General features: G+C 39.3%; 4 protein-coding genes and 1 long non-coding RNA gene across 9 annotated transcripts; all 5 read right to left on the bottom strand.

Annotated features, from left to right (window-relative positions):
- Positions 1-1,454: 1,454 nt before the first annotated feature.
- LOC113122069 (uncharacterized) lies at positions 1,455-2,425 on the bottom strand. The gene is made up of 3 exons (XR_003294825.1): positions 2,300-2,425; positions 2,054-2,179; positions 1,455-1,511 (listed from the first exon to the last, which is right to left on the bottom strand). It is a non-coding gene; the product is annotated as an uncharacterized LOC113122069 (long non-coding RNA).
- Positions 2,426-8,515: 6,090 nt separating this feature from the next.
- On the bottom strand, positions 8,516-18,408 carry LOC113122196 (UDP-glucuronosyltransferase 2A1-like). 3 transcript variants are annotated; one of them, XM_033325745.1, is made up of 3 exons: positions 18,366-18,408; positions 13,661-13,673; positions 8,516-11,785 (listed from the first exon to the last, which is right to left on the bottom strand). In XM_033325745.1, exon 3 carries the CDS (start codon positions 11,757-11,759, stop codon positions 10,182-10,184), a length of 1,578 nt encoding a protein of 525 aa, XP_033181636.1. In that variant the 5' UTR covers positions 11,760-11,785; positions 13,661-13,673; positions 18,366-18,408; the 3' UTR covers positions 8,516-10,181. The 3 variants fall into 3 exon arrangements, with proteins under 3 accessions (XP_033181636.1, XP_033181637.1, XP_033181635.1); XM_033325746.1 differs by lacking the exons at positions 13,661-13,673; positions 18,366-18,408 and adding an exon at positions 13,331-13,654; XM_033325744.1 differs by lacking the exons at positions 13,661-13,673; positions 18,366-18,408 and adding an exon at positions 13,002-13,089.
- LOC113122195 (UDP-glucuronosyltransferase 2C1-like) lies at positions 14,810-17,633 on the bottom strand. Of its 3 annotated transcripts, none has more exons than XM_026293321.1 (2): positions 17,487-17,633; positions 14,810-16,951 (listed from the first exon to the last, which is right to left on the bottom strand). In XM_026293321.1, the coding sequence occupies exon 2, from the start codon at positions 16,949-16,951 to the stop codon at positions 15,368-15,370; it is 1,584 nt and encodes a 527-aa protein (XP_026149106.1). In that variant the 5' UTR covers positions 17,487-17,633; the 3' UTR covers positions 14,810-15,367. The 3 variants fall into 3 exon arrangements, with proteins under 3 accessions (XP_026149106.1, XP_026149105.1, XP_026149104.1); XM_026293320.1 differs by having other exon boundaries at positions 17,494-17,633; XM_026293319.2 differs by lacking the exon at positions 17,487-17,633 and adding an exon at positions 17,087-17,449.
- A 1,502-nt stretch (positions 18,409-19,910) lies between the features above and the next one.
- Positions 19,911-22,249, bottom strand: LOC113122766 (UDP-glucuronosyltransferase 2C1-like). Its single transcript, XM_033325124.1, has 2 exons — positions 22,119-22,249; positions 19,911-21,575 (listed from the first exon to the last, which is right to left on the bottom strand). Exon 2 carries the CDS (start codon positions 21,573-21,575, stop codon positions 19,992-19,994), a length of 1,584 nt encoding a protein of 527 aa, XP_033181015.1. The 5' UTR covers positions 22,119-22,249; the 3' UTR covers positions 19,911-19,991.
- Positions 22,250-24,701: 2,452 nt separating this feature from the next.
- On the bottom strand, positions 24,702-26,502 carry LOC113122405 (UDP-glucuronosyltransferase 2C1-like). The gene has a single exon (XM_033324988.1). The coding sequence runs from the start codon at positions 26,283-26,285 to the stop codon at positions 24,702-24,704; it is 1,584 nt and encodes a 527-aa protein (XP_033180879.1). The 5' UTR covers positions 26,286-26,502.
- Between the last annotated feature and the right edge of the window lie 843 nt (positions 26,503-27,345).

Here is a 27,345-nt window from a genome sequence, read left to right as displayed (position 1 = left end):
CACAGATACCCATAGCATGAAAAGGATGTGCTTTGTAGAAGTGTGTATGTTTACCATGTGAGACTCTGAGGATTCTGCAGACTCTTAGAATGCTGGGATTAAGTGGTATTGTGTGGGACCTTTTCATGGTTTCTAAAATGATTGTGATGGTGGAACCCAAGATTACAGCAACGTCCAGCAGATTCCATCTAAACGCACACAAACATCCAGTTTACACTTACAGCACCTAATGTTCTGAATCAACAGAGACAGTGAATTCTCATTCATCCCAGTGTGGTACCTGTTTTTTAGGAACCTCTGTATACCAAATGCCACAAGCTTCAACAGGATTTCAATGATCAGGAGGGTGGTGAATATGTTGTATGAACACTCTATAATGTACCCTACGTACTGAACACACAAATACACACAGGTTTAGTTCTACCCCTTCACAGAATCAAAGCAAATTCTTTTGGTTTTTTTTTTTTGGTTGATCTAAGTCTGCAACTCCTGCAGAAAGGGATTGTGTGTGTGCCTGCTTCACCTGAGGCTGGGTGTAATGTTCCATCGCCATTATAAAGACACTGCTGAGGATTATGACAGGCACAAGAAGCTCCATGTAGCTGCTGGTACATAGAGTATGGACAGACAGACGCATAGGAGAGTAGTATTCGTAGTATGGAATCTGATCACGCTGTTTAGGTTCTGAAACATGCATCCGTGTACACACACACACACACACATACACATACACAAAGAAAAGGAAGATAAATAACACTGAAAACATTTATACTGTATTAACAGCGGATCACATTGCAGCTTTTTTTTCTAGTTTTATTAACCAAACTTTAAGTTGTATTTTACATTGCTCTCACTGACCTTATTTCCAGCTGCAACAGGAAACTATTCTCAGGAAAAAAGCAGTGATAAACCCACTGCACACTACCTAATAACCTAATACATGTGTCAGACTGACCTTTATGATGAGCATAACCATAGACCAAGCGGTCATTTTATTCTCCTTACCATTTTGCTCATCTTTCAATGTTCTTCTTGCCTCTAACCTTTTCCTTCTTTGCTCCTGTTGACACTCGTGGAAGGTGTCCACCATTATACCAATGAACATATCAAGGAGAAGGAAGCTCACAAACATAAAGGAGATGAAATATAGAAGCATCCATAAGTTGTGGTTCATCACAGGCTAAAATGAGAGAAGGAAAAGAAGGAAGACAGACATTTTACATTTCCTGTGCATAAGAAGTAAAAATTAAAAGGTTAATTTGATACATAAAGTCTTTTGTGACTTTTACAGAAAGGAGACTCAAGCAGCTCATTTGACCAAATGTGTAAAATTGCCACCCTCTTTACAGAATCATGAGTGTATCTGCAACATGTTGATGGCATGTGTTATAGCAACACCTTCCCAAGTGAATTATCCTGAGTGTTTCATACTGACATGCTTGCAGCAAAAATACCTGTTGGTCTACACCCATTGCATCCAGTCCATCATACATGATATTCATCCAGCCATCCTTAGAGAACATCACAAACAATGTCATCAGAGCCTGAATGAGAAACACAGAAATAATACGCAGGGCTTTTCCAATACTAATATTATTAGATCCTACGTTTTGTTAGCTAAATATGTTGTGTTTTTCTTCTTTTTTTTTTTTTTTGTATAACCAACTAGAGTAGGAAGTACATGCATCCTCAAAGAATTTAATAATCAATTATAAGAAAATGACAGGTATGCAAAACATATAAAAATCAAAGTAATAGCATTTAAGTATAATTTGAATATATAATATACCACACTAGGTGATGATTTTGATCAAATTTGTGGGAAGATTGTTGAAATGCTTTTACATCCACAGATGGTGTATTTAACCTGTTTTAATGTTATATGCTCAAAAGATTCCAGTGCATCATCAAACTGTATAAATCCGGTACTAGTAACTTATGCACCTAAAAAGGAACCTGGCAATTGATTCTTATCTTGTAACTGAAACAGCTTTGTGTCTGGTGATTAAGTGTGCATCATTTTCTTCCTCAACCTCAGCGCATTAGTCCATACCTGAAGCAGGTTGTCGAAGTTGTAGTGCTTTCTTTCCCAGTTGTAGTTGGCTGACAGGCACTCAGCCTTGTTGGTGATGTGGCTCGTGTCCCCGCCTTTGCAATGAAAGAACTTTCCTTTGAACAACTATAGAGTTTGTGTGAGAAAGAAAACAAAGAGTTTGTAGTGGAAACAAGGATGTTTATGTACAATCAGTACATAACCGTACTCACTGGTATCACTCTATTAAAACAGAAAACTAAATACCTCAGTGGGCGGAGTGCACGTAGCAGCCGTAAAAACTTGAAGATGCCCAGTGCGCGAGTGTTGCCTGAAGTGGCTAGATCAATAAATATCTGGTCTACAGACAGAATCACTAACACTCCATCCAGGACATTCCAGCTGGACCGCAAGTAGCTGCCCTTTCCCAAAATGAAGCCAAGAGCCAGAACCTGGTGTGCAAGCATCTACATGTCAGTACAAATGTAAATGTTTAAACCCTAGGGTGCTGGAAGGTGTGGCTGGCCTTATCAAAAAGGCAGAAACTATCTTATGGTGTACACATACCTACATATTTTAACCACTGAGGTTAAAAAACAAAACAGATCGTTACCTTCAAAAGCATCTCTACAAAGAAGACGGCAGAGAGCAAATATCCAGCCCAGTTCAGGATCGATCGTTCCTAAAGGCAGAGTGAGGCACATATTTATTCCGTGTATAATCACTGTCATTTGACACATTTCAGAAAATACAGAACATCTGGCTTGGTTGTGTGTATGTGATCTCAGACTGTAGCATTACCATATAAAGCATTTCTCATCACAAATGCAGTACATTCACCATGAAAACATGTTTCATAACATAAAACTGGTGGCTAAAAATCATCTGTAGCAATGTCCAATTCAAAGCGAAATCCAAATCAAACAGGTTTTAAGAGATTGATAGGAAAATTGTATGTGTATTTATGTGGGTGTGTTTATATGGATATGACACTTACCTATTCTTTGGCAAAAACATGTAGAAAGACCAGTCATCATGTTCTTTGAACCAGCAGAAAACTTTGGCGATCAGGTTGAAACATCCCTGTAGGGTTATTAGTTACATATAAAGTTCATGCACATTGGCCAATGGATTTCCATGACTTTGTGGGACCATTCTACACACACCTACTACATACTGTGTATATATCATACTACAATATCTGCAGTTTTTGTAAAACTTCATTTTTTAGCTTAAATTGTGGTAAAATGACAGAGTGATTTGTGAATATTTCTGAAAACTGTGACTCTTACATTCCCTGTCAGTGAAGGTATGCTCTCAAAGGTTGAGCTGGTTGGACTGGTGCTGACAGATAGCGCAGTATTAGAACTTGAGGAACACTGCAACAAAAGCAAAAAGGATTTTGACATTGGTATTTGATTGTGCCAGGCCATCAGCCACGTAAAATGTGTTTTTCAATAAATTCGATAGACAGATATTAAATTTTTTTTCAACCCTATCAACCTACAGTAAATTTTGCATATGAAAAATAAAACAACAGGACATCAGTTTACAACAATGTAATTGCCAAGATAATTTTCAGTGGGTGTCTGTGGATGAACAATTCAATAAAAGTCTCACTACTTTCAATGCAGATCGATGGAGTTGAACAAAGGTATAGGAAAGGCAGGTACAATTAAGCAAGATTATTACACTGCTGTTCTCACCACAAGTACTATTTTAGACACGGATCAATAGTTTCGTAAAACTGTGACTCTTTGGAGCTTACGTTCTCTGTCTGTGAAGAGTTGCTGGTTGAAGTGGTGTTGGCAGAGTCACCTGTATTAGAAAAAGAGGAGCCCTGCAACAAGAGCAAAAAAAGATTTTGGCATTGGTATTTGAGTGTGCCAAGCCATGTAGGATGTATTTTTAAATAAATTCAATAAATAGATATTACTAAACAGTACTATTCTCACATCAAGCAGTATCAGAGGTTGCTCAATAAGTTATGAAACCTAAATTTGGAAGCTATGACTTGTAGGAACTTATATTATCCACCTGTGAAGTGACAAGGTCATGGCTCAGGCTGGTTGGATCAGAGCTGGAGGTGGCATCAGAATATAGGTTACTGTCTCGATCAGGACACACAGCGTGCTGTGGAACAACAGTGAAAAAGATTTTGGCATAAGTGTTTGAAGTGTTTTAAAAGTCAGGTTGGCTGCACTTTTCAAAAAATTATTTAAAACCATTTAGTTGGAAAAAAACTAAATAGACAGCCTTACCTTAGTCTGGAAATTGTCCACCACTATTGCTGTAAGCACATTAAGTAGCACATATTTTCCCAGCATTATAATGCTGATGGTGTATAGTGAAGCCCAAGGAGAGGTAGCAATCATGGTGTTGTACAAGACAATATTCCAGTCTTCCAGAGTCAGAATCTGGATTAATAAATTTAATAAATGAGAGCAACACGGATGGAAAAATGGAAAAAAAAAAAACGATGCTGTCACAAACTAACCTGAAACACAGTAAGGGCGGACCAAAGCGAGGTGTCGAAGTTTTTCGATCCAGGACCACGCCACTGCTCTGTGTCCTAAAGGGAAATTTACAGCCAAAGAGGTGCATGCCCAAAGCACTGCAATGAAAGAAAAAAAAAGCTGCCAAAATCATTTCAGTGTATGCATTTCAGGATTGATAATCATTGTAGCAACAGACGAGCATTTGGGATTTTCTTTGACATTATAGATATGGGAAAAACGATTGTGTACTGTACATGCCTACAAATGAAGATGGCAAAAAGAAGGAGCAGGAAGAAGGCTGCCCCTGGCTATTGTCCTTTTCAATATAAAGAGTTGGTGCTTCACATATGGGAGAAAGTTAAGTAGTCGCACGAACCGCAGCAGGCGAAACACACGCAGGATCGACAATCTGCTGTCAGACTGAGCACTTAGCTCTGTGAAACTGTGAAAAAAATGATCTGAATTTCAATTATATTACTCATGATATTATAAATATTACTGGACAAAGCAATAGTCACAGTGCAATGGGTTCAATATTACCTCATGATTACAATGAAAAAGTCAAAAACGTTGTTGCGGTCCATGAAGTATTTATATGTGTAAACGAAAAGCTTCATGAGCATCTCCAGAAGAAATATAAATGTGAAGACCTTGTTACATTTGCTTAACACATATGTCTACTCCACAGGCTGCAACCAGAGAAGATGGAAAGAAGGTAAAGGAAAAGTGACAAGACAAGCAGTCAAAATATTTGCCAAAACATACAAACGATGAAAAATAATAAAATCTCATTCTATTTGTTTTTTATGAGGAAAAGGTTGGGGCAACGCTCATCAAGTCACTGTCACAGTCTTTGTAGCATGTTATCTTTGAACTGTTAACTCGGGTCTATCAAATTAAAGAAGCCTCCAGCAGACAAAAAACACTTTGGATCCTCACCTGATCCTGATGCTCTAAGGCCACAGTGAGAACACTGAGGAGGACGGCCAACATCACTGCCCGGTCAAACAGTTTGCTCTTGACAATCTTCCTCAACAGCCTCTTGATCGGCAGCAAGACTTGTGTCTGCAAGATACAGAGGCAGTTAAGGGACCCCCCTTAATGCTGCTGATGTTACTGTAGAAATTTTGTAATTAGTCTCACCAAAAGTATGTTGTGATTTTCCCTCTTGTGACTGGAGAACACCTTTTTACATCTGTTCACAAGAACAAAATGTGAATGACAATCAGAAGACGATATTTTTGACTGCAATCCCCAAAAAGATCTAAAGACATGATGAAGTTTAAACATGGGCTGAGGGTGGAATTCCTTTTCTCAACCTGGATGCCTCCAACTTATTTACTTTTTACTTTTACCCAGACACCAACTGCGGGGTGTTGTAGTTTGTTTTAAAAAGCACCAAACCACAGGTGCCAGGTCTGGGTAAGGAAGTATTTCTTTCTCCCTCTGTGATTCCCAATCAGGCATGATGCTATTCAGTTCTGGATGAAGGTCAAAAAGAAATTGGGTAAGCGAATGGGCAAAAAATTTGAAAATGGTTAATATAGTTAAAATATAGTTATTTATTTGTGAAGGACACATTTAGTATTCTGAGTAAAAGTATCAATACTGCAACATAACAAGTATAGTATAGTATAGTATTACTGGAAAACTGCATTTAAAGTTAGTGTTCTAAGCTGCGTCGCTGGCTGCTAAACATACTTGGATGTTAACCTGCATCATTGTCTAAATTTTGAATGAGGGACAAGCTTGAAGTTGTAAGAACCAGTGAGTAATATTAAGCCATTTGACCCCATGGCCCTGAGTTAAGCTGTGGTGAATTTCACAGGTTTTTATTTTGAAATTTCCGCATATCCCCTGACTCCTTGATAAGATTCATGTTACATGAATGTGAAAGTAAGTGCCGAATGACTTCTGGCTCAGACAGGTGACATCATAGAGGTTAATACGAGAGGCAGGAGAAACAGGAGTAAAATTTGTGACTGAGAAAATATTTAATATAAACTATTAATAATAAATAAACATAAATTTGTTACTGTTAAACAGATAACTTCAATGACAAATTTTCAAACAATTAGGAAATTATATAAGAAGGGAAGTTGGGGGAAAAAATTCTGTCTCAACTTGTATAACTGAGCATTAAAAAATTAATAAAGAAATAATAAAAATAAAAATGTCAGTGTTGCAAGTGATTAATGTATCATATCATACTAACTTTGGTGAGCTTGAGACTTTCCTGTTGAGCCTCCATAAGAGTGACACTTGGGTGGTTTTAATTCAGCTATCGGATTAATTCCTATAAACATCCCAGCACATTATTCAAAGGAACACGCGATGAAACAAATGTTTAAACAAGCAACAACAGCAGTGGAAACTGTGGCTAAGAGGAAACATATTGGAAATATTTAATAAAAACAGACACGGTAATGTCTATACTAAGTTCAAGGATTTGTTATGATTTGTTATGTATTATGTTATTCCTTTTTGCCATGAAGTTTTCTTTTCATCCCTCCCTAAGGGAATGAACCAATTAAATTTACTGTCAACATAAAGAAAAAAAAAAAACATCTTCTGTTCCAGCAGCAGGGCTGAAGAAAGGCTGACCAATCATTTGATTTGGCTAGAGTCAGTGAGTTCTGTCAGAGAAGATACCCACAGCAGATTTGTTCTCAGTGGGTTGGCTGTAATTGAGAAAGCTACAACTAAAAAGAAGGTAGATGCTGCAAGAACTAAAATCGGACAGGTGACACCTGAGAGAGGAAAATTTATTGAAAGGTGATGCCACACTGTTCGTATTTTTTTGTAACTGATTATTTGGCAACCAATTTTTACACTCAAGACAGGGAATATGTATGTCAAACAGTTCATATACTAACAAAGAAAACACTGAGATATAAGACAAAATCACAGGGAGATTGTTTTAAATTAAATCCAAAAATGTCATTGGTTTTAAGGTTTATTTGTAGCCTGGCCAGCCAGAACCACTTCTTTCTTAGAGAAAGAATTCTTTGTATGGAATAGAAAAAGACTCAGTCTGGCTGGCCAGGCTACTTATTTTGCATCTCATATAATGAATCAGTCTCTCCAATCAAACCACATTCTTATCAATTAAAATATAGATATCCATAACAGAATATTTTCTAGTCTAAATTAATATTCTCACAATGGTAATTAAATAAAGCAACATTAACATTCTTACTGATAGATATTTACAAGTGATTTTACTTATTTTTAATATCTTTAAGTGGCAACTGTAACATTTAATTGCTAGACTCAATATGTAATACTACTGCAAGTAGGCCTACCTGTAATTTAATTCTTCCTGGTCAAATAATGATACAAACAAATTACTAAAACTGAAATTATGACCAGTAACAGTTGGACTGTGGATATCAGAAATGGGAGTTGCTAAGAGTTATTTTACACATATATCAGTGCATTTTGTATTTGAATTATGTTTTTTCAGTTCGAGAGAGTGTGATTCTCTTTTGTTTTCTTATTCACTTGAAAGTGTGTTTTTATTAGGGTGTATCAATATTACCTCATGTGTCCTCTGTCAGCTCACGCCAAGTGTTCAATGCTTTCCAGGGCATGTTGGGGCAACTGCAGTTCACACACTCAGACTTAAATCACATCCCCTGAGAATGGACAAGCTGTTCCGTAAAACCATCTCTCTAAGACACATACAGTGCTTTTATGAAGCATTTAAAAGAGTGCATTCTGGGCAGCTGTGGTAAGCTGAGATGACATCCAAATTTCTGTGCCTATTTCAGGATGTACGACTTCAGTTAATGTCAGGAAAGTACAGGCTTAAATATGTGAGAGTGCAGACAGGTGAGAAATGGGAGAGATCATAGCATCATTAAAAACTGGGTAATTAAAGCACATGCAGACTGGGATCCATCATGAAGGTCTACTGACCAGCCATCTCTCAGAGTTACATTTTTTGTACCAATTGAACAAAATAAAAACACAAAAACTGTCACATTTTGTAATGGAATTTATTTTAGACCCACATTTGCAGACACAAGTTTAAGTTTTACTTTCAACACACACAGGATTAAGTTCACTAAGCGAGTACAGGATGGAATCTCTACAGAGGGAGACAGTTCAGTCTTTCATAGAGATAATTTAGTTTGAGAGTCTTAGTATAAAATGGCTGGTGAGCAGATGGAAAAGGGAATTCAGTCTTAAATTACTGGTTAATTCACCATACAACTACGAGGACCTGGTAACGCTGCTGTGTAGAAACCAGGAGGCACGAGACACGGGTAATGCCACTGATAGGGAAACAGGATCCAGGAGACACAGCACAGGGAAAGGCAAGACGCATAACCACTGTAGCAGCTATAGGAAACTGTACAATCCAGCAATGAAGTAATGCAAGATGCTGTCTTAAATAGTGCTCACTAAATGAGAAGATGGAAAACACGTGAGTGAATGTGTCATTACCTCATTGCCTATCCAGCACACATGTACAGAGACAAGGAAAGAGACCAAAGTGGAGGAGAAAACCAGGGAACATGAGAAAACACAGGTGAAAGTAATCAATGATAATGTGAACATAATTCTACCAGGAACTGAAATACAGAAACACAGGAAATAACCACAAAATAAAAGGAAGCCATGGCATGGATCCTGACAGAACCACTCGAAGACAGAGTCAGGAAACGTTCAACACTGCATGAATCTACAGTATGTAGTTAAAAGTGAGATTTCATTGATAAGTGTAATTCTAGAATTTTATCAGTTTTATTGTTAGTATGAAACAAGTTCAATTTACCTGTAATTTTTTATTCAAAAACATACAGTAGTTTGAATGAATATTTGTATAATATGAACAAAAAACACCAGGTGGCACTATGTGTGCACCCTAACAACAGGACTGAATTTGGCATGATTACTCGAAGCAAACGATTCACATTATCTTTCAACTGACAGCTGATCTTTCTCCTGGAACAGAACACTTTCCAGGTTCCAGCTTCAGCAGAACCTTGGTACTGTTATTTTAATGGTTTGACAAAATACAAAGGGAAGCAAAGGTAGTTAATGGTGTGTAACACTTATGCAAACACCAGTAACAAACCAAAGTGACTTCAAAAAAACCACAACTTCTACTAAGACTTCCCTGTGTTGCAAGACTGTGTTGCAAGAATCTGAGAGCTTTTGTGTTTACATTACCCTCTAAAGTGACACTTTTTAAAATAGCTTATATTTTGTTTTAACAGCCTGAACCACATCCCCTACACACTTGTAAAGCAGTCACAAACCTTCATTAACCTTTTTTAATAAAAACATATTTCAACAAACATAGTTTGTTAGAATTTCATGGAATTTCAGCTCTTTCAGCGGCGTTAGTTAGAAAATATATATATATATATATATATATATATTTTTTTTTTTTAATTGTTAAAGTCCACATTTTTAGACATTTTAGAGAGACCTGGATGCAGACAAGATGGCGGACTGCAACAAGATTTATGTTCAAACTACTTGAACACGCTTTATTTATTCCAGCTGGAAATCAGTTATATGTGTTTTCAAAAGACTTTTTTGGTATTAACTCAAAAGTTCAAATGTAAAACATTGTTTCCTTTCAGTAGGTAACAGACCACAGCCAAACTACTAAATAAAGAAAATATCTTTCCTTATTAATCAGATTTAATTTTTCTTTTCAAACACAAGCGGCAGCATGACAATACTAACCCAACTAAAATAAACAAAATAAGTAGAGCAACTGTTAGTAAAAACAGTATGACATCTACAGAGTGGTAGGAATACCAGGGCAGGGTGTAGGACTCTGTTCTCAGGTGAGCTGCACCTCCATGTCTCATGACAAACTCTATCCAGAAGATGGCACGGTCCAGTGGCTTCATTGGCTGATCTCTGTGCAGTCTGGACAGTCTCTGCATGTTCATTCTGTAGGAGGGCTCATTCAGGACTTCGTGTACGGCAGTATGAAATATTTTACTATCTAATTCAGAAACATCCATTACCTTTGCAACGCCCTTTGCTCTCAGTCTGGAGAGGTTGTCGGCTTGATCAAACACAATGGGTATACCTACAATTGGGACCCCGTGATATATAGCCTCATAGATTCCATTTGTTCCTCCATGACTTACAAACAGTTTAATCTTTGGATGTCCTAACAGATCGTTCTGTGGCATCCACTCAACTAATAAAGTGTTGTTCCCCAAAGTGGCTGGTCTGTCACCTTTATGCCTCCAGATGACTTTTTGAGGTAATTTGGCAAAAGCTGCAGCAATCTCATCAGACAGGTCATGTGGAAGCTCTCCAATCAAAGTCCCAAGAGACATAATTATGACTCCGTGCTCTCCTGAACTCTCTACAAACTCCTCCAGGTGTTGTGGCAGAGGTTTTGAAGGTTTGCACTGAAATCCTCCCATGTAAACAATATTAGGCATGGTGGGACGCGGGAACTCAAATACAAAGTCCACTCTCATCAGCCACAGGTCTGCTGCTTGAAATAGGGAGAAGTAGTCTACATCTGGGCCTATGTACCGGTAGGTCAATTCCGAATAATGCGATCCAACTGCCTGTTTGTACAGATGCATCCTCATGGTGTAAAAAACCATATTTTTCACTCTCTCAAAGAAAGTCATTTGGTCTGTTAATTCTGAGGGTGGAAGTGGAACATAGGAAAGTGGAGAGGGTGCAACAGCAAAATGGGCCTCACCATGAACAGTCCATCGAGCGTTAAACACTAACGGCAATCCGAGGTAGTGAGCCAGCAGTACTCCTCCTCCGTTAGCAGGGTCTGTCAAAACTGCATCATACTTGGTTTCTTGAAAGAATTTTATCAACTCTTTATTTTCAAACATGTGCACGACCACTTCAGACACTTTCTTGTGCAATTCAAAGAACTTCTCTTTTAACTCCATGTCTAAGGCCAAACGAGCCCACGCAGACCCCTTGCTTCGTTTAATTTTAATCACCTCAGAGACAAAGAGACGAAAAAAATCCTCGTTTCCACCACCAGCAACATCTACCATCACAGTACTGTAATGTGGAGATGTTTCACTGATGTACCAGCTGTCTGTGGCCCGAATCACCGTCACAGTGTGTCCCCTTGAATGCAGCTCCTCAACGAGCACCTTCATGTTCACCCAGTGGCTGCCATCATGTGGAAACACTAAAATTTTTCCACCATGGGCAACTGGAATGGTGGCAGCCAAAAGAGCAAAAACAGTAACCAACGACAAAAACATCTTCAAATCCTCTCAAACAGTTCAGTCTGAAATATAAACAGAATGGGGAAAAAAACACAAAAAAGCACATAGTTATTAAGTAACCCAGAAAATGTGTGCACACACAGGACTGATAGTCTATGAGGTGAAGGCTGCTCTAAACAGCACAACAATGATGTTCCTTTCATTTCTCTCTCTGTGTGAAAAGAATCCTTTCGCCTGTCCTCACGTGGATGTGGCACATGGAGCCTTTTCAGGAAATTAGAGCACTGTTTAGTGCCAAGAGCTGCAAGTGCATTCTGTGTTAAAGCCTAATCCCCTTGAGCTGTACTTGTTTTATAGCTGTTAAATCTGCATAGAGAAACTTCTACATGTATAATAGAGCCCATGCTATTTTCTTACGGATGACAAGTCTAATCCTGAATCAAAGAAAATTATTCAATAAAATCTCCATTTCACTTTAACACCAGCACGCACAAGATACTAACTACTAATGGCACTCGTCAACAACATGACTCACCTGATAGTTAAGACCAAAACAAAACAAAAGCCAGAGGAACTGTACTTCCTGCCCCACCCTCACAACAGTTATATGAGTATCTTTTTTTTTTTTTTCCCCAACTGGAGAACTCAAGATAGCGCAATGAGCCTGAACTGCAATGTTGTAAACAGCAAAAATACTCTATAATGGTTAGACACATGTAGTCTATCTTCTATTTTTACTTTTCACACAGGCAGTGCACTAGGTCCTATTGAATGCGATGTGACCTTGTGGGTGTGAATTGCTGCCTACATGTAGGTTTATGCTGCAAGTTTTGTGTCCCGTCAAAAATAACATTTGTTGTGCACTACACTACAATACAATTTCAGTGTTACTGACAAGGAGTTCATTAAGTCATCCAACAAGAGCAAATTTTTAACAGCAAGAACGAGTCGCCTATGAGACAGTGTGAGGCTTGTGTGAAAACATTCATACAGATATCTGTTGTTGAATGCCAGTAGTTCAATGCAGATGATCAACATAAGTGAAAAGAATATCCTGCATGCACTGGACTATAGCAAACTCTAAATATATTATCATAGTCTGTAACACTTTCTTAAAACGTAATCCTCAAATGATTTGGCAAATAGTTCATGTTGTAAAGTTATTAATTCACAAGCTACAAAACAGTTGTCCTTTTTCTTCATATATTAAAACATTTAGAAATCTCATGACAAGATTGCTAACTTTCAAGAAAATAAATGAATTAGTAGCAAACTTACAATACGACACTCTTGGCTTTCCTAAACATTTGCTTCATATTGTTAAGGCAGACTGAATACTAAACCAGATGGGCTGAAGAGAACACTTCCTGTTTTTTTTTTTTTTTTTTTTCCCCTCACTCTCAGTACAACTCTGCTGAATGTACAGCACTACATTCTTCCGTTTACGTTTTATTTTCAACAGGCACAGGATTAGGTTCTGCAAAGTTGTGCAATTAAGTAAATCTCTAAGGAAGTCTTCCTTTACCATCCTCATGCATGACTGAAGTAATCTGAGACTAAAAGAAAACAAACAAGTTGTGTTAATATTAAGACTAAATAAAACTCACAGGTTTGGTGGGTGTTTGAAGGATGAAATAGTCAAAACATTGTTATATATTTAAACCAAGGACAACTTTGTTCTGAGCCTGGAAGGCACTGACCAAGTCTACACAGCCACCTGCACAGACCTGTACACACACTTCAAGTATGTTCAGTATTTGACAACTCAAATGAGTCATGTTTAAAGGAAGCCAAGCATGCTATTATTAAATACAGGTATTACCGAACTGAACATAGTATCTGTTATCTGCTCTTGAACACCACTGAAAGGCTACTACTTAGAGACTTAATAGTGATGCATGTTGCCATGTTTGTAGGTAAAGTTCTTTGCAGCTCACCGTTTGCTGTTGTTAGAAGTTTCCTTATCAAATATACAAACCACAGATATACAAACCTGTGCAAAGCCTGGGGCACAATGTGACACAAAGCATGTCTGAAAGCAGCTCTATTATTTGCTCTTACACTCTCTGTCTCTCACTCTCTCTCTCTCTCTTTCACACACACAAAGCAGCAACAACTGAAGCTCATTTCACTGACCTCATGCAGCACACTTACAATTATTTTCTAAAATATAAGACTGCCTCTTGGTGGTTGAAGGTGGAAACACAAACACTTCAAAGTTTCAACACCAAGATATTTAGAGCAGAATCTCCCAGTCCATGGTCCTCAAGGACCTCAACAAAGCCTGGGGCACAATGTGACACAAGCATGTCTGAAAGCTGCTGTATTATTTGCTCTCTCACTCTGTCTCTCACTCTCATAAACCCACACACATACTTGCATAGCTATCTTTGTGAGGACACTCATAGACATAATGCTTTCCCTAGACCCTCACCATCGCAAGTAAATGCCTAACCCTAATCTCCTAAGAGTCTTAACTCTCAAACAGGAGTTTGAAAAAAGTGAGGACCAGGAAAATGTCCTCACTCTGTCAAAATGTCCTCACTTTGATGGAAATATGCTAAAATGGTACTTACAAAGACAGCTATACAAGTGTGTATACACACACACACACACACAAAGCAGCAACAACTGAAGCTCATTTCACTGACCTCATGCAGCACACCTGCAATTATTTTCTAAGATATAAGACCTCCTCCTGGTGGTTGAATGTGGAAACACAAACACTTCAAAGCTCTAACACCAAGATATTTAGAGTAGGATCCCCCAGCCTGTGGAAGTTGAGGGCTTCTCTCCTACTTGTTTTCCAACTGTCCCTGCCCTAAACACTAGTGATGACCTGGATCAGGTGTTTTCAGTCAATCAGAAGCTGGAAAATACCACCACAGTGTTGTGTGTAAGAAGACAAAGTGAATTGGTATCTTCCAGCTTCTGATTGGCTGAAAACACCTGATCCAGGTAATTAGCAGTGACTGGGGCATGGATAGTTGGAAAACAAGCAGGACTGTGGTTCTTGAGGACCAGGGCTGGGCACCACTAATATAGAGCATAAATTTGTTCACTGAGACAAACAGACTACAAATGAATGTAGATTCATTCCTAGTACTTTATTTCTACAATGTTATTATAAAGAGGTCACAACATCTATTTAGTTCATACAAAAATATTAAAATCCATCCATTATCTATACCCGCTTACTCCTTAACCAGGGTCACGGGGGTCTGCTGGAGCCTATCCCAGCTCTCTTTCGGGTGGAAGGCAGAGGTACACCCTGGACAGGTCACCAGTCCATCACAGGGCCAAAATATTTAAATATAAATATCAAATTATTTAAGATTTAAGAAGCAGAGGTTTGCTTTCAACTGGGCTGGTTAGGACAATCATATTTCTTCAGTGTTACAGTTCACATTTTATGAGAGGGGCGAGGCTGTAGACAGGATGGAAGACTGTGAACAAGTTTCTATTCAAGCTACTCAAACAAACTATGTATTTGGAAGATGCCAATCAAAACATGTGTGTTCAGTAGACTGTTGTAGATGTCCAAACTCAAACGTAAAACACTGTTTCTTTACAATAGGTAACTGACAGCCAATTGATAGAATTAATACAGATTAATATGAAAATAAAGAAGGCATCTTTCCCTCTTAGTCAGATTTCAGTTTTCTTTTCAAACACAATCGGCAGCATGACAATACTAACCTAACTAAAATGAACAAAATAAGTAGAGCAACTGTTAGTAAAAATATTATGACATCTACAGAGTGGTAGGAATACCAGGGCAGTCTGTAGGACTCTGTTTTCAGGTGAGCTGCACCTCCATGTCTCATGACAAACTCTATCCAGAAGATGGCGTTATCCATCGGCTTTATTGGCTGATCTCTGTGCAGTCTGGACAGTCTCTGCATGTTTATTCTGTAGGAGGGCTCATTCAGGACTTCCTGTACGGCCTCGAAGAAGTTGTTATCTTTGTCCACTGTGGCGAATGTAATGATTTTGGCTGCTCCTCTGTCTTTCAGTCGCAGCAGGTTGTCATACTGGTCAAAAAACGTAGGGAGACCCACCACTGGGACACCATGATACATAGCTTCTTGTACTCCGTTTGTTCCTCCATGAGCCACAAACAGTTTAATCTTTGGATGTCCTAACAGATCGTTCTGTGGCATCCAGTCCACCAGTAAAGTGTTGTTCCCCAGAGTGGCTGGTCTGTCACCTTTATGTCTCCAAATGACTTTCTGAGGTAATCTGGCAAAGGCCTCAGCGATTTTGTTTGTCATGTCAGCAGGAAGTTCACTTACAAAAGTCCCAAGAGACATAACTATGACTCCATGTTCCCCAGAACTCTCTACAAACTCCTCCAGGTGTTGAGGTAGAGGTTTTGCAGGTTTGCACTGAAACCCTCCTATGTAGACAACATTAGGCATGGTGGGACGTGGATACTCAAACACAAAGTCCACTCTCATCAGCCAAATGTCTGCATCAAGCATTAGCTGATTAAAGTCTTTATCCAGCCCAAGATATTTGTCACATATTTTCTGGTATACGAGCTTAGCCACCATGTAATTTTGTATTTGGGGTACTAAATACAAAAGCATGTTATTAACTCTCTGAAAAAAGCTCATCTTATCAGTGTTACCAGATCCTGTGATAGGAATATATGATATAGGTGAAGGAGCAACAGCTAAATGAGCCTCCTGAACTATCAGCCAGCGAACATTGTAAACCAAAGGAAGGTTCAAATATTTGGCCAAGATGGTTCCAACACCCCAGCAGGGGTCAGTGAGTAGCAGGTCAAACTTGCTCTCTTTCAGGTTCCTCATCAAATCTTGGTCATCTAGCAATGTTGATAGAAAATCACACAGAAGCTGGTGAACATCAATGAACATATTGAACATATCTACACTTATTTGAAGGAAATTCATCCAGGGAAGAGACCCCTTTTGGACTTCAAGGATCTCGGATAGGTTTTTTTCAGACATCAGTTCATGTAAGCTCCTCTCCACTTCAACTCTAATGGTATTGTAATAAGAGGCGTTTTCCTTGATGTACCAGCTTTTGCTGGAACACACAATAGTTATATTGTGTCCTCTTGAGTGCAGATCTTGAAGTAGAATATCCATGTTTAACCAGTGGCTGCCTTCAGCAGGAAGGACCAAGATGTTGCCTGCTTGACAGGCTCTGGGAGTGAGGATGAGGAGCAGCAAAGCACAGCAGCAACAGATCAGCTTCATCTGAAAGGAAAACAATCAGCAATTAGCAAATTCAATTCAAATCAACTGTGGTAAAATTTTAACACTGATGCTGCAACTGTCTATGCTCCATGAGTCTCTTCTTCATAGGATCATGTTATTGAAGTTGTTTCTTACTTTGATTACTTTCATTCATCATTGCAACCAGGTTTTGTTTTTCCATAAGTTCAGGGTTTTGCATCTGTCTGATAGAAATTATAACAACATTGTTTAGTAGAAGTCAGTTTTAATGGTAAAACAAGGAAGTCTGTAGTCGGACAGACTGTTGTCTAGTTAATATGCTTTTTTTTAATCGTTGATTACCTCAAGAATAAAATTTCGACTTGTATAAAATCGCAGCCTTATATCGGTTTTACAAAGTGCAGCGAAGCTTCTCTCCTCGCTTTTCCTCTGACTGAGCTACAGTTACCGTGTAACTAAATCACATTAACATGGAGGATCGGGTCCGTGCACCATTGGATTTTCGTCTTGAAATGACAAAGCCAAGATTGAAAAACAAACTGATTCCCAGTCCTACCACCTACCTTTCTCCTTTCGCGTAACCAGCCAGGAAAAGTCAGGGTGTCACATTAAGTTCACACAGCACCTGAATATCAGTCGACGAGTCCAAAGTTGTGCAACCCAGAGGGAGGAGCTGAGCCTCGGCTCAGGATGCGCTGTAGTCCAGTGGAGCTCTAAGGCGTTAATGGACGTTAATGATCTGTACATTGAGATACTGAAGACATACAGAGGGAAATGTCTTTTCTATTTCTACGCTGTATTTTCATTGAGTAACTTGATGTTACTGTACCCGTCTTTCAGCCAAAGAGAGCTGGGATACGCTCCAGCATCGTGACCCTAAATAGGAACTGTGTGAACATAATTACATGTAAACAAAATCATTAGCAAATAAACACATCCCTATCGCCTTGTTCTAAGACTGCAGTTAAAGTGTTTCTGCAGTACTAAAAATTTCAATTCTCATTGGCTACACACTGACATGTGCCCATTATGCCCGTGAGTTTACGCAATTCCACCTCTATGTAGACTGAGCATGCAGAAAACATAAACAAGCTGTGTTAATATAAAGAATAAATAAAACTCACAGGTTTGGTGGGTGTTTGAAGAATGAAAGAGTCAAAACATTGTTATATATTTAAACCAAGGACAACTTTGTTCTGAGCCTGGAAGGCACTGACCAAGTCTACACAGCCACCTGCACAGACCTGTACACACACTTGTTCAGTATTTGTCAACTCAAATGTTTAAAGGAAGCCAAACATGCTATTATTAAATACAGGTATTACCGAACTGAACATAGTATCTGTTATCTGCTCTTGAACACCACTGAAAGGCTACTACTTAGAGACTTAATAGTGATGCATGTTGCCATGTTTGTAGGTAAAGTTACTGTTGTCAGAGGTTTCCTTATCAAATATACAAACCACAAACCTGTGCATCAGCAGTGACTGGGGCATGGATAGTTGGAAAACAAGCAGGACTGTGGTCCTTGAGGACCAGGGTTGGGCACCGCTAATATAGAGCATAAATCTGCTCACTGAGAGCAACAGAGTACAAATTAATTTAGATTCCTCCTCACCCTATCTCTAAGGGAGCGCCCGGCCACCCTGCAGAGGAAGCTCGTTTTGGCTGCTTGTATCTGAGATCTTGTTCTTTCGGTTATGACCCAAAGCTGATGATCATAGGTGAGAGAGTAGGAATGTAGATTGACCAGTAAATCAAGAGCTTCTTCTTTACCACAACAGGTACATCAACCATATTGCTGCTGCACCAATCTGTCTCTCAATCTCACGTTACCTCCTCACTTGTGAACAAATGATACTTAAACTTCTCCAAATGAGGCAGGATCATTGGAGGGGTTACCTCATGGAGGGGTTTGAGTGCCCAAATGATCCCAGGAGTTATGTTGTTGGGAGCTATAAGCTCTTAGTAGGGTCTCCCAAGGCCAACAATAATTTTGATATCTAACAGTTCAAAAAGCCTCTAATAGACAAAGAACGATCAAGGAGCATGATATTGTCTGGCAAGTCAGAGCGGGGGCACCACCCTGGAGCCAGGCCTGGGGTGGGGGCTCCTAAGTTAGAGCCTGGTGGTCAGGTCTGTCTAAATGGGGCCCAGCTGGGCAAAGCGTGAAAGCGCAACATGGGGTGGTCCCCCAACTAAGAGATAGTATTGTGGAGTATTTCAACAAACCTAGGGATTTGCTTTCAACAAGGCTGGTTAGGAAAAAAAAATTCTTTAGTGTTACAGTTTACATTTTATAAGAGGGGCCAGGGTGCAGACAAGATGCCAGCCAGACTGTGACCAAGATTTATATCCAAGCTACTTGAACAGACTTTGTATTTGCAAGATGGCAATCAAAACTCTATGTTAAATGTGCTCAGCAGACTCTTTTAGATCGATGAACTCAACTCAGATGTAAAACACTGTTTCTTTACAGCAGGCAAATGACCACTACCCTGGCCAGCCAGACTATTTTTCTATTCTATACAAAGAATTAGTCTGGAATCTCTTCGGGTTGAGATCAGTTTCCATGGGGTGGGCGAGTGGGAACAGAATAAACCAATCAGAGAAACGACGCATGTAGTAGGGACGCTAGGGAATGACTTGTTGATTTTGTTGTAAAAACATAACAATACATGGTATTATCACCAGTTCTGTGCATATTTTTGAATGGGGTGAACAGCAAAAGCCAGTTACAGGAAGATTTGCGTACTGAGGACAAAATAAAAGTTCAAGACCGGAACTCAAAATCCACTAGCATTGAGCAAAATTATGTGCATAAAGCCCACCCCATTGCAGAGAAATGGATGAGGGTACCCCGGCTCATCTGAGGCTGGAGAAAAAGACTTCCTATGACAGGGATTCCAGAACCACATTTTTTTTTTTTTTTTTAATTATGTCTACTTTATTTCTTTTTTACATAGACTACTGTGGAAGGAGAGTCGCAAACAAGAATTTCATCACACAGTGTAACTGTTATGTTTACATTGTGTGTATGACAATAGAACCTCTTGATATCCTAATCAGATTTCAGTTTTCTTTTCAAACACAATCGGCAGCATGACAATACTAACCTAACTAAAATGAACAAAATAAGTAGAGCAACTGTTAGTAAAAATATTATGACATCTACAGAGTGGTAGGAATACCAGGGCAGTCTGTAGGACTCTGTTTTCAGGTGAGCTGCACCTCCATGTCTCATGACAAACTCTATCCAGAAGATGGCGTTATCCATCGGCTTTATTGGCTGATCTCTGTGCAGTCTGGACAGTCTCTGCATGTTTATTCTGTAGGAGGGCTCATTCAGGACTTCCTGTACGGCCTCGAAGAAGTTGTTATCTTTGTCCACTGTGGCGAATGTAATGATTTTGGCTGCTCCTCTGTCTTTCAGTCGCAGCAGGTTGTCATACTGGTCAAAAAACGTAGGGAGACCCACCACTGGGACACCATGATACATAGCTTCTTGTACTCCGTTTGTTCCTCCATGAGCCACAAACAGTTTAATCTTTGGATGTCCTAACAGATCGTTCTGTGGCATCCAGTCCACCAATAAAGTGTTGTTCCCCAGAGTGGCTGGTCTGTCACCTTTATGTCTCCAAATGACTTTCTGAGGTAATTTGGCAAAGGCCTCAGCGATTTTGTTTGTCATGTCAGCAGGAAGTTCACTTACAAACATACTCATAGACATAATTATGACTCCATGTTCCCCAGAACTCTCTACAAACTCCTCCAGGTGTTGAGGTAGAGGTTTTGCAGGTTTGCACTGAAACCCTCCTATGTAGACAACATTAGGCATGGTGGGACGTGGATACTCAAACACAAAGTCCACTCTCATCAGCCAAATGTCTGCATCAAGCATTAGCTGATTAAAGTCTTTACCCAGCCCAAGATATTTGTCACATATTTTCTGGTATACGAGCTTAGCCACAACGTAATTTTGTATTTGGGGTACTAAATACAAAAGCATGTTATTAACTCTCTGAAAAAAGCTCATCTTATCAGTGTTGCCAGATCCTGTGATAGGAATATATGATATAGGTGAAGGAGCAACTGCTAAATGAGCCTCCTGCGCCATCAGCCAGCGAACATTGTAAACCAAAGGAAGGTTCAAATATTTGGCCAAGATGGTTCCAACACCCCAGCAGGGGTCAGTGAGTAGCAGGTCAAACTTGCTCTCTTTCAGGTTCCTCATCAAATCTTGGTCATCTAGCAATGCTGATAGAAAATCACACAGAAGCTGGTGAAATTCAATGATCATATTATACATATCTACACTTATTTGAAGGAAATTCATCCAGGGAAGAGACCCCTTTTGGATTTCAATGACCTTGGATAGTTTTTCTTCAGACATAAGTTCATCTATGCCCCTGTCCACTTCAACTCTAATGGTATTGTAATAAGAGGCGTTTTCCTTGATGTACCAGCTTTTGCTGGAACACACAATAGTTATATTGTGTCCTCTTGAGTGCAGATCTTGAAGTAGAATATCCATGTTTAACCAGTGGCTGCCTTCAGCAGGAAGGACCAAGATGTTGCCTGCTTGACAGGCTCTGGGAGTGTGGATGAGGAGCAGCAAAGCACAGCAGCAACAGATCAGCTTCATCTGAAAGGAAAACAATCAGCAATTAGCAAATTCAATTCAAATCAACTGTGGTAAAATTTTAACACTGATGCTGCAACTGTCTATGCTCCATGAGTCTCTTCTTCATAGGATCATGTTATTGAAGTTGTTTCTTACTTTGATTACTTTCATTCATCATTGCAACCAGGTTTTGTTTTTCCATAAGTTCAGGGTTTTGCATCTGTCTGATAGAAATTATAACAACATTGTTTAGTAGAAGTCAGTTTTAGTGGTAAAACAAGGAAGTCTGTAGTCGGACAGACTGTTGTCTAGTACGTTGTGCTGCTTTAAAATCCTTTATTAGCTCAACAATAAAATTCTTATTTTTATAAAATCGCAGCCTTATATCGGTTTTACAAAGTGCAGCGAAGCTTCTCTCCTCGCTTTTCGTCTGACTGAGCTACAGTTACCGTGTAACTAAATCACATTAACATGGAGGATCGGGTCCGTGCACCATTGGATTTTCGTCTTGAAATGACAAAGCCACGATTGAAAAACAAACTGATTCCCAGTCCTACCACCTACCTTTCTCCTTTAGCGTGACCAGCCAGGAAAAGTCAGGGTGTCACATTAAGTTCACACAGCACCTGAATATCAGTCGACGAGTCCAAAGTTGTGCAACCCAGAGGGAGGAGCTGAGCCTCGGCTCAGGATGCGCTGTAGTCCAGTGGAGCTCTAAGGCAACAGCCGGAAGCGTTAAGGACGTTAATGATCTGTAGGCTACATTGAGATACTGAAGACATACAGAGGGAAATGTCTTTTCAATTTCTACGCTGTATTTTCATTGAGTAACTTGATGTTTCAGCCAAAGAGAGCTGGGATACGCTCCAGCATCGTGACAATAAATAGGAATAAGCGGGTATACACAATGGATGGATGATACAAGAAAGGCTGTTTTTAACATTATGCATTTAACATTTAACATTAACACTTAACATTTAAGTGTTTCTGCAGTACTAAAAATTTCAATTCTCATTGGCTACACACTGACATGTGCCCCTTATGCCTGTGAGGTTACACAATTCCACCTCTATGTAGACTGAGCATGCAGAAAACATAAACAAGCTGTGTTAATATAAAGAATAAATAAAACTCACAGGTTTGGTGGGTGTTTGAAGGATGAAATAGTCAAAACATTGTTATATATTTAAACCAAGGACAACTTTGTTCTGAGCCTGGAAGGCACTGACCAAGTCTGCACAGCCACCTGCACAGACCTGTACACACACTTGTTCAGCATTTGACAACTCAAATGAGTCATGTTTAAAGGAAGCCAAGCATGCTATTATTAAATACAGGTATTACCGAACTGAACATAGTATCTGTTATCTGCTCTTGAACACCACTGAAAGGCTACTACTTAGAGACTTAATAGTGATGCATGTTGCCATGTTTGTAGGTAAAGTTCTTTGCAGCTCACTGTTTGCTGTTGTTAGAAATTTGCTTATGAAATATTCCATCAGAAATACAAACCTGTGCATAAACAAAGCCTGGGGCACAATATGACACAAGCATGTATGAAAGCAGCTGTATTATTTGCTCTTACACTCTCTGTCTCTCACTCTCTCTCTTTCACACACACAAAGCAGCAACAACTGAAGCTCATTTCACTGACCTCATGCAGCACACTTACAATTATTTTCTAAAATATAAGACCTCCTCCTGGTGGTTGAAGGTGGAAACACAAACACTTCAAAGCTTCAACACCAAGATATTTAGAGCAGAATCCCCCAGTCCATGGTCCTCAATGGCTTCTCGCCTGCTTGTTTTCCAACTATCCCTACCCTACACACTAGTGATGACCTGGATCAGGTGTTTTCAGTCAATCAGAAGCTGGAAGATACCATTTCAAATGAGTGTGGTGTGTAGGAAGACAAAGTGAATTGGTATCTTCCAGTTTCCGATTGACTGAACAAACGTGATCCAGGTAATCAGCAGTGACTGGGGTGGCACGACAAAGCACGACATGGGGTGGTTCCCCAACTAAGAGATAGTATTGTGGAGTATTTCAACAAACCTAGGGATTTGCTTTCAACAAGGCTGATTAGGAAAAAAAAAATTCTTTAGTGTTACAGTTTACATTTTATAAGAGGGGCCAGGGTGCAGACAAGATGCCAGCCAGACTGTGACCAAGATTTATATTCAAGCTACTTGAACAGACTTTGTATTTGCAAGATGGCAGTCAAAACTCTATGTTAAATGTGCTCAGCAGACTCTTTTAGATCGATGAACTCAACTCAGAAGTAAAACACTTTCTTTACAGCAGGTAAATGACCACTACCCTGGCCAGCCAGACTATTTTTCTATTCTATACAAAGAATTAGTCTGGAATCTCTTCGGGTTGAGATCAGTTTCCATGGGGTGGGCGAGTGGGAACAGAATAAACCAATCAGAGAAACGACGCATGTAGTAGGGACGCTATGGAATGACTTGTTGATTTTGTTGTAAAAACATAACAATACATGGTATTATTATTCAGTTCTGTGCATATTTTTGAATGGGGTGAACAGCAAAAGCCAGTTACAGGAAGATTTGCGTACTGAGGACAAAATAAAAGTTCAAGACCGGAACTCAAAATCCACCTCAAAATCCACTAGCATTGAGCAAAATTATGTGCATAAAGCCCACCCCATTGCAGAGAAATGGATGAGGGTACCCTGGCTCATTTGAGGCTGGAGAAAAAGACTTCCTATGACAGGGATTCCAGAACCACATTTCTTCGCTAAGAAAAGAGTGGGTCTGGCTGGCCAGGCTAACCGACCACAGCCAAGCTGCTGGAATATATTAAGCAATACGAAAACAAAGAAGGCCTCCCTTGTTAATGTACTATATAAACTATATTTGATATCCACTTCATAAGCTATATAAGTGCAATCTATATGCACAGGTCACTTTCATTTGCAACCACTGCTATAATGTACATTCTGCACTGCACTGTTTTTAGTTTTATATTTTATTATGTAAATATACTGTTCTATTTTAATTATGTCTACTTTATTTCTTTTTTACATAGACTACTGTGGAAGGAGAGTCGCAAACAAGAATTTCATCACACAGTGTAACTGCTATGTTTATATTGTGTGTATGACAATAGAACCTCTTGATCTCCTAATCAGATTTCAGTTTTCTTTTCAAACACAATCGGCAGCATGACAATACTAACCTAACTAAAATGAACAAAATAAGTAGAGCAACTGTTAGTAAAAATATTATGACATCTACAGAGTGGTAGGAATACCAGGGCAGTCTGTAGGACTCTGTTTTCAGGTGAGCTGCACCTCCATGTCTCATGACAAACTCTATCCAGAAGATGGCGTTATCCATCGGCTTTATTGGCTGATCTCTGTGCAGTCTGGACAGTCTCTGCATGTTTATTCTGTAGGAGGGCTCATTCAGGACTTCCTGTACAGCCTCTAAGAAGTTGTTATCTTTGTCCACTGTGGTTAATTTCATGATTTTGGCTCCTCCTCTGTCTTTCAGTCGCAGCAGGTTGTCATACTGGTCAAAAAACACTGGGAGACCCACCACTGGGACACCATGATACATAGCTTCTTGTACTCCATTTGTTCCTCCATGAGCCACAAACAGTTTAATCTTTGGATGTCCTAACAGATCGTTCTGTGGCATCCAGTCCACCAGTAAAGTGTTGTTCCCCAGAGTGGCTGGTCTGTCACCTTTATGTCTCCAGATGACTTTCTGAGGTAATTTGGCAAAGGCCTCAGCGATTTTGTTTGTCATGTCAGCAGGAAGTTCACTTACAAAAGTCCCCATAGACATAATTATGACTCCATGTTCCCCAGAACTCTCTACAAACTCCTCCAGGTGTTGAGGTAGAGGTTTTGCAGGTTTGCACTGAAACCCTCCTATGTAGACAACATTAGGCATGGTGGGACGTGGATACTCAAACACAAAGTCCACTCTCATCAGCCAAATGTCTGCATCAAGCATTAGCTGATTAAAGTCTTTACCCAGTCCCAGATATTTGTCACATATTTTCTGGTATACAAGCTTAGCTGCCATGTAGTTTTGTATTTGAGGTACTAAATACAAAAACATGTTATTAACTCTCTGAAAAAAGCTCATCTTATCAGTGTTGCCAGATCCTGTGATAGGAATATATGATATAGGTGAAGGAGCAACAGCTAAATGAGCCTCCTGCGCCATCAGCCAGCGAACATTGTAAACCAAAGGAAGGTTCAAATATTTAGCCAAGATGGTTCCACCACCCCAGCAGGGGTCAGTGAGTAGCAGGTCAAACTTGCTCTCTTTCAGGTTCCTCATCAAATCTTGGTCGTCTAGCAATGTTGATAGAAAATCGCACAGAAGCTGGTAAACTTCAAAAAATGTACTGAACATTTCAACAGTTAGTTGAATGAAATTCATCCAGGGAAGAGACCCCTTTTGGACTTCAATGATCGTGGACACTTTTTCTTCAGACACCAGTTCATCTAAGCCCCTCTCCACTTCAACTCTAATGGTATTGTAATAAGAGGCGTTTTCCTTGATGTACCAGCTTTTGCTGGAACACACAATAGTTATATTGTGTCCTCTTGAGTGCAGATCTTGAAGTAGAATATCCATGTTTAACCAGTGGCTGCCTTCAGCAGGAAGGACCAAGATGTTGCCTGCTTGACAGGCTCTGGGAGTGAGGATGAGGAGCAGCAAAGCACAGCAGCAACAGATCAGCTTCATCTGAAAGGAAAACAATCAGCAATTAGCAAATTCAATTCAAATCAACTGTGGTAAAATTTTAACACTGATGCTGCAACTGTCTATGCTCCATGAGTCTCTTCTTCATAGGATCATGTTATTGAAGTTGTTTCTTACTTTGATTACTTTCATTCATCATTGCAACCAGGTTTTATTTTTCCATAAGTTCAGGGTTTTGCATCTGTCTGATAGAAATTATAACAACATTGTTTAGTAGAAGTCAGTTTTAGTGGTAAAACAAGGAAGTCTGTAACTGTTAACTGTTGACTGTTGTCAAGTTTATATGTTGTTCTGCTTTAAAATCATTGATTAGTTCAATAATAAAATTCTGATTTCTATAAAATTGCAGCCTTATATCGGTTTTACAAAATGCAGCGAAACATCTCTCCTCGCTTTTCTTCTGACTGAGCTACAGAGTTACTGTATAACTAAATCATATTAACATGGAGGATTGGCTCCATGCACCATTGGATTTTCGTTTTGAAATGACAAAGAAAAATGAACTGATTCCCAGTCCTACCACCTACCTTTCTCCTTTAGCGTAACCAGCCAAGAAAAGTCAGGGTGTCACATTAAGTTCACACAGCACCTGAATACCAGTCAATGAGTCCAATGTTGCGCAACCTAGAGGGAGGAGCTGAGCCTCGGCTCAGGATGCACTGTAGCCCAGTGGAGCTCTAAGGCAACAGCCAGGAAGCGATAAGGATGTTAATGATCAATAACATCGGTATATTCAGACACAGATGAAATACAAGTTGCTGTTGTTTCTGAAGTAGTATTCAATTTTGATTTGCTACACATTGATTGATTGCTGACATTTTGTTTTCCAACATCCAGTATCATGATATCAAGGATTCTGTGCTTTGCCTTATATGCTGTAGATATGTCATTGTATATATTTATATGATAGTTAAAGTGAGCATTTCTAACTAACAGCATATAGTTTTGTTTAGCATTGTAAACAGACAATGCACAAATAACCATCCATTATTTATTATATTTTCTAAAAACAATGGGAGGGGGGTTAAAATAAATGCTAAAC

The sequence above is a fragment of the Mastacembelus armatus genome, chromosome 3 (genome assembly GCF_900324485.2).
Source record: "Mastacembelus armatus chromosome 3, fMasArm1.2, whole genome shotgun sequence".
Classification (NCBI taxonomy): Eukaryota; Metazoa; Chordata; class Actinopteri; order Synbranchiformes; family Mastacembelidae; genus Mastacembelus; species Mastacembelus armatus.
The sequence above is the reverse complement of the archived record's forward strand: the minus strand, read 5'-3'. Positions and strand labels throughout refer to the sequence as shown.

Bases quoted from the DNA above. Each gene is read 5' to 3' on its own strand.
- LOC113122196 (XM_033325745.1), bottom strand. From the start codon at position 11,759: ATGTTTTTGTCGTTGGTTACTGTTTTTGCTCTTTTGGCTGCCACCATT.
- LOC113122766 (XM_033325124.1), bottom strand. From the start codon at position 21,575: ATGAAGCTGATCTGTTGCTGCTGTGCTTTGCTGCTCCTCATCCACACT.
- LOC113122405 (XM_033324988.1), bottom strand. From the start codon at position 26,285: ATGAAGCTGATCTGTTGCTGCTGTGCTTTGCTGCTCCTCATCCTCACT.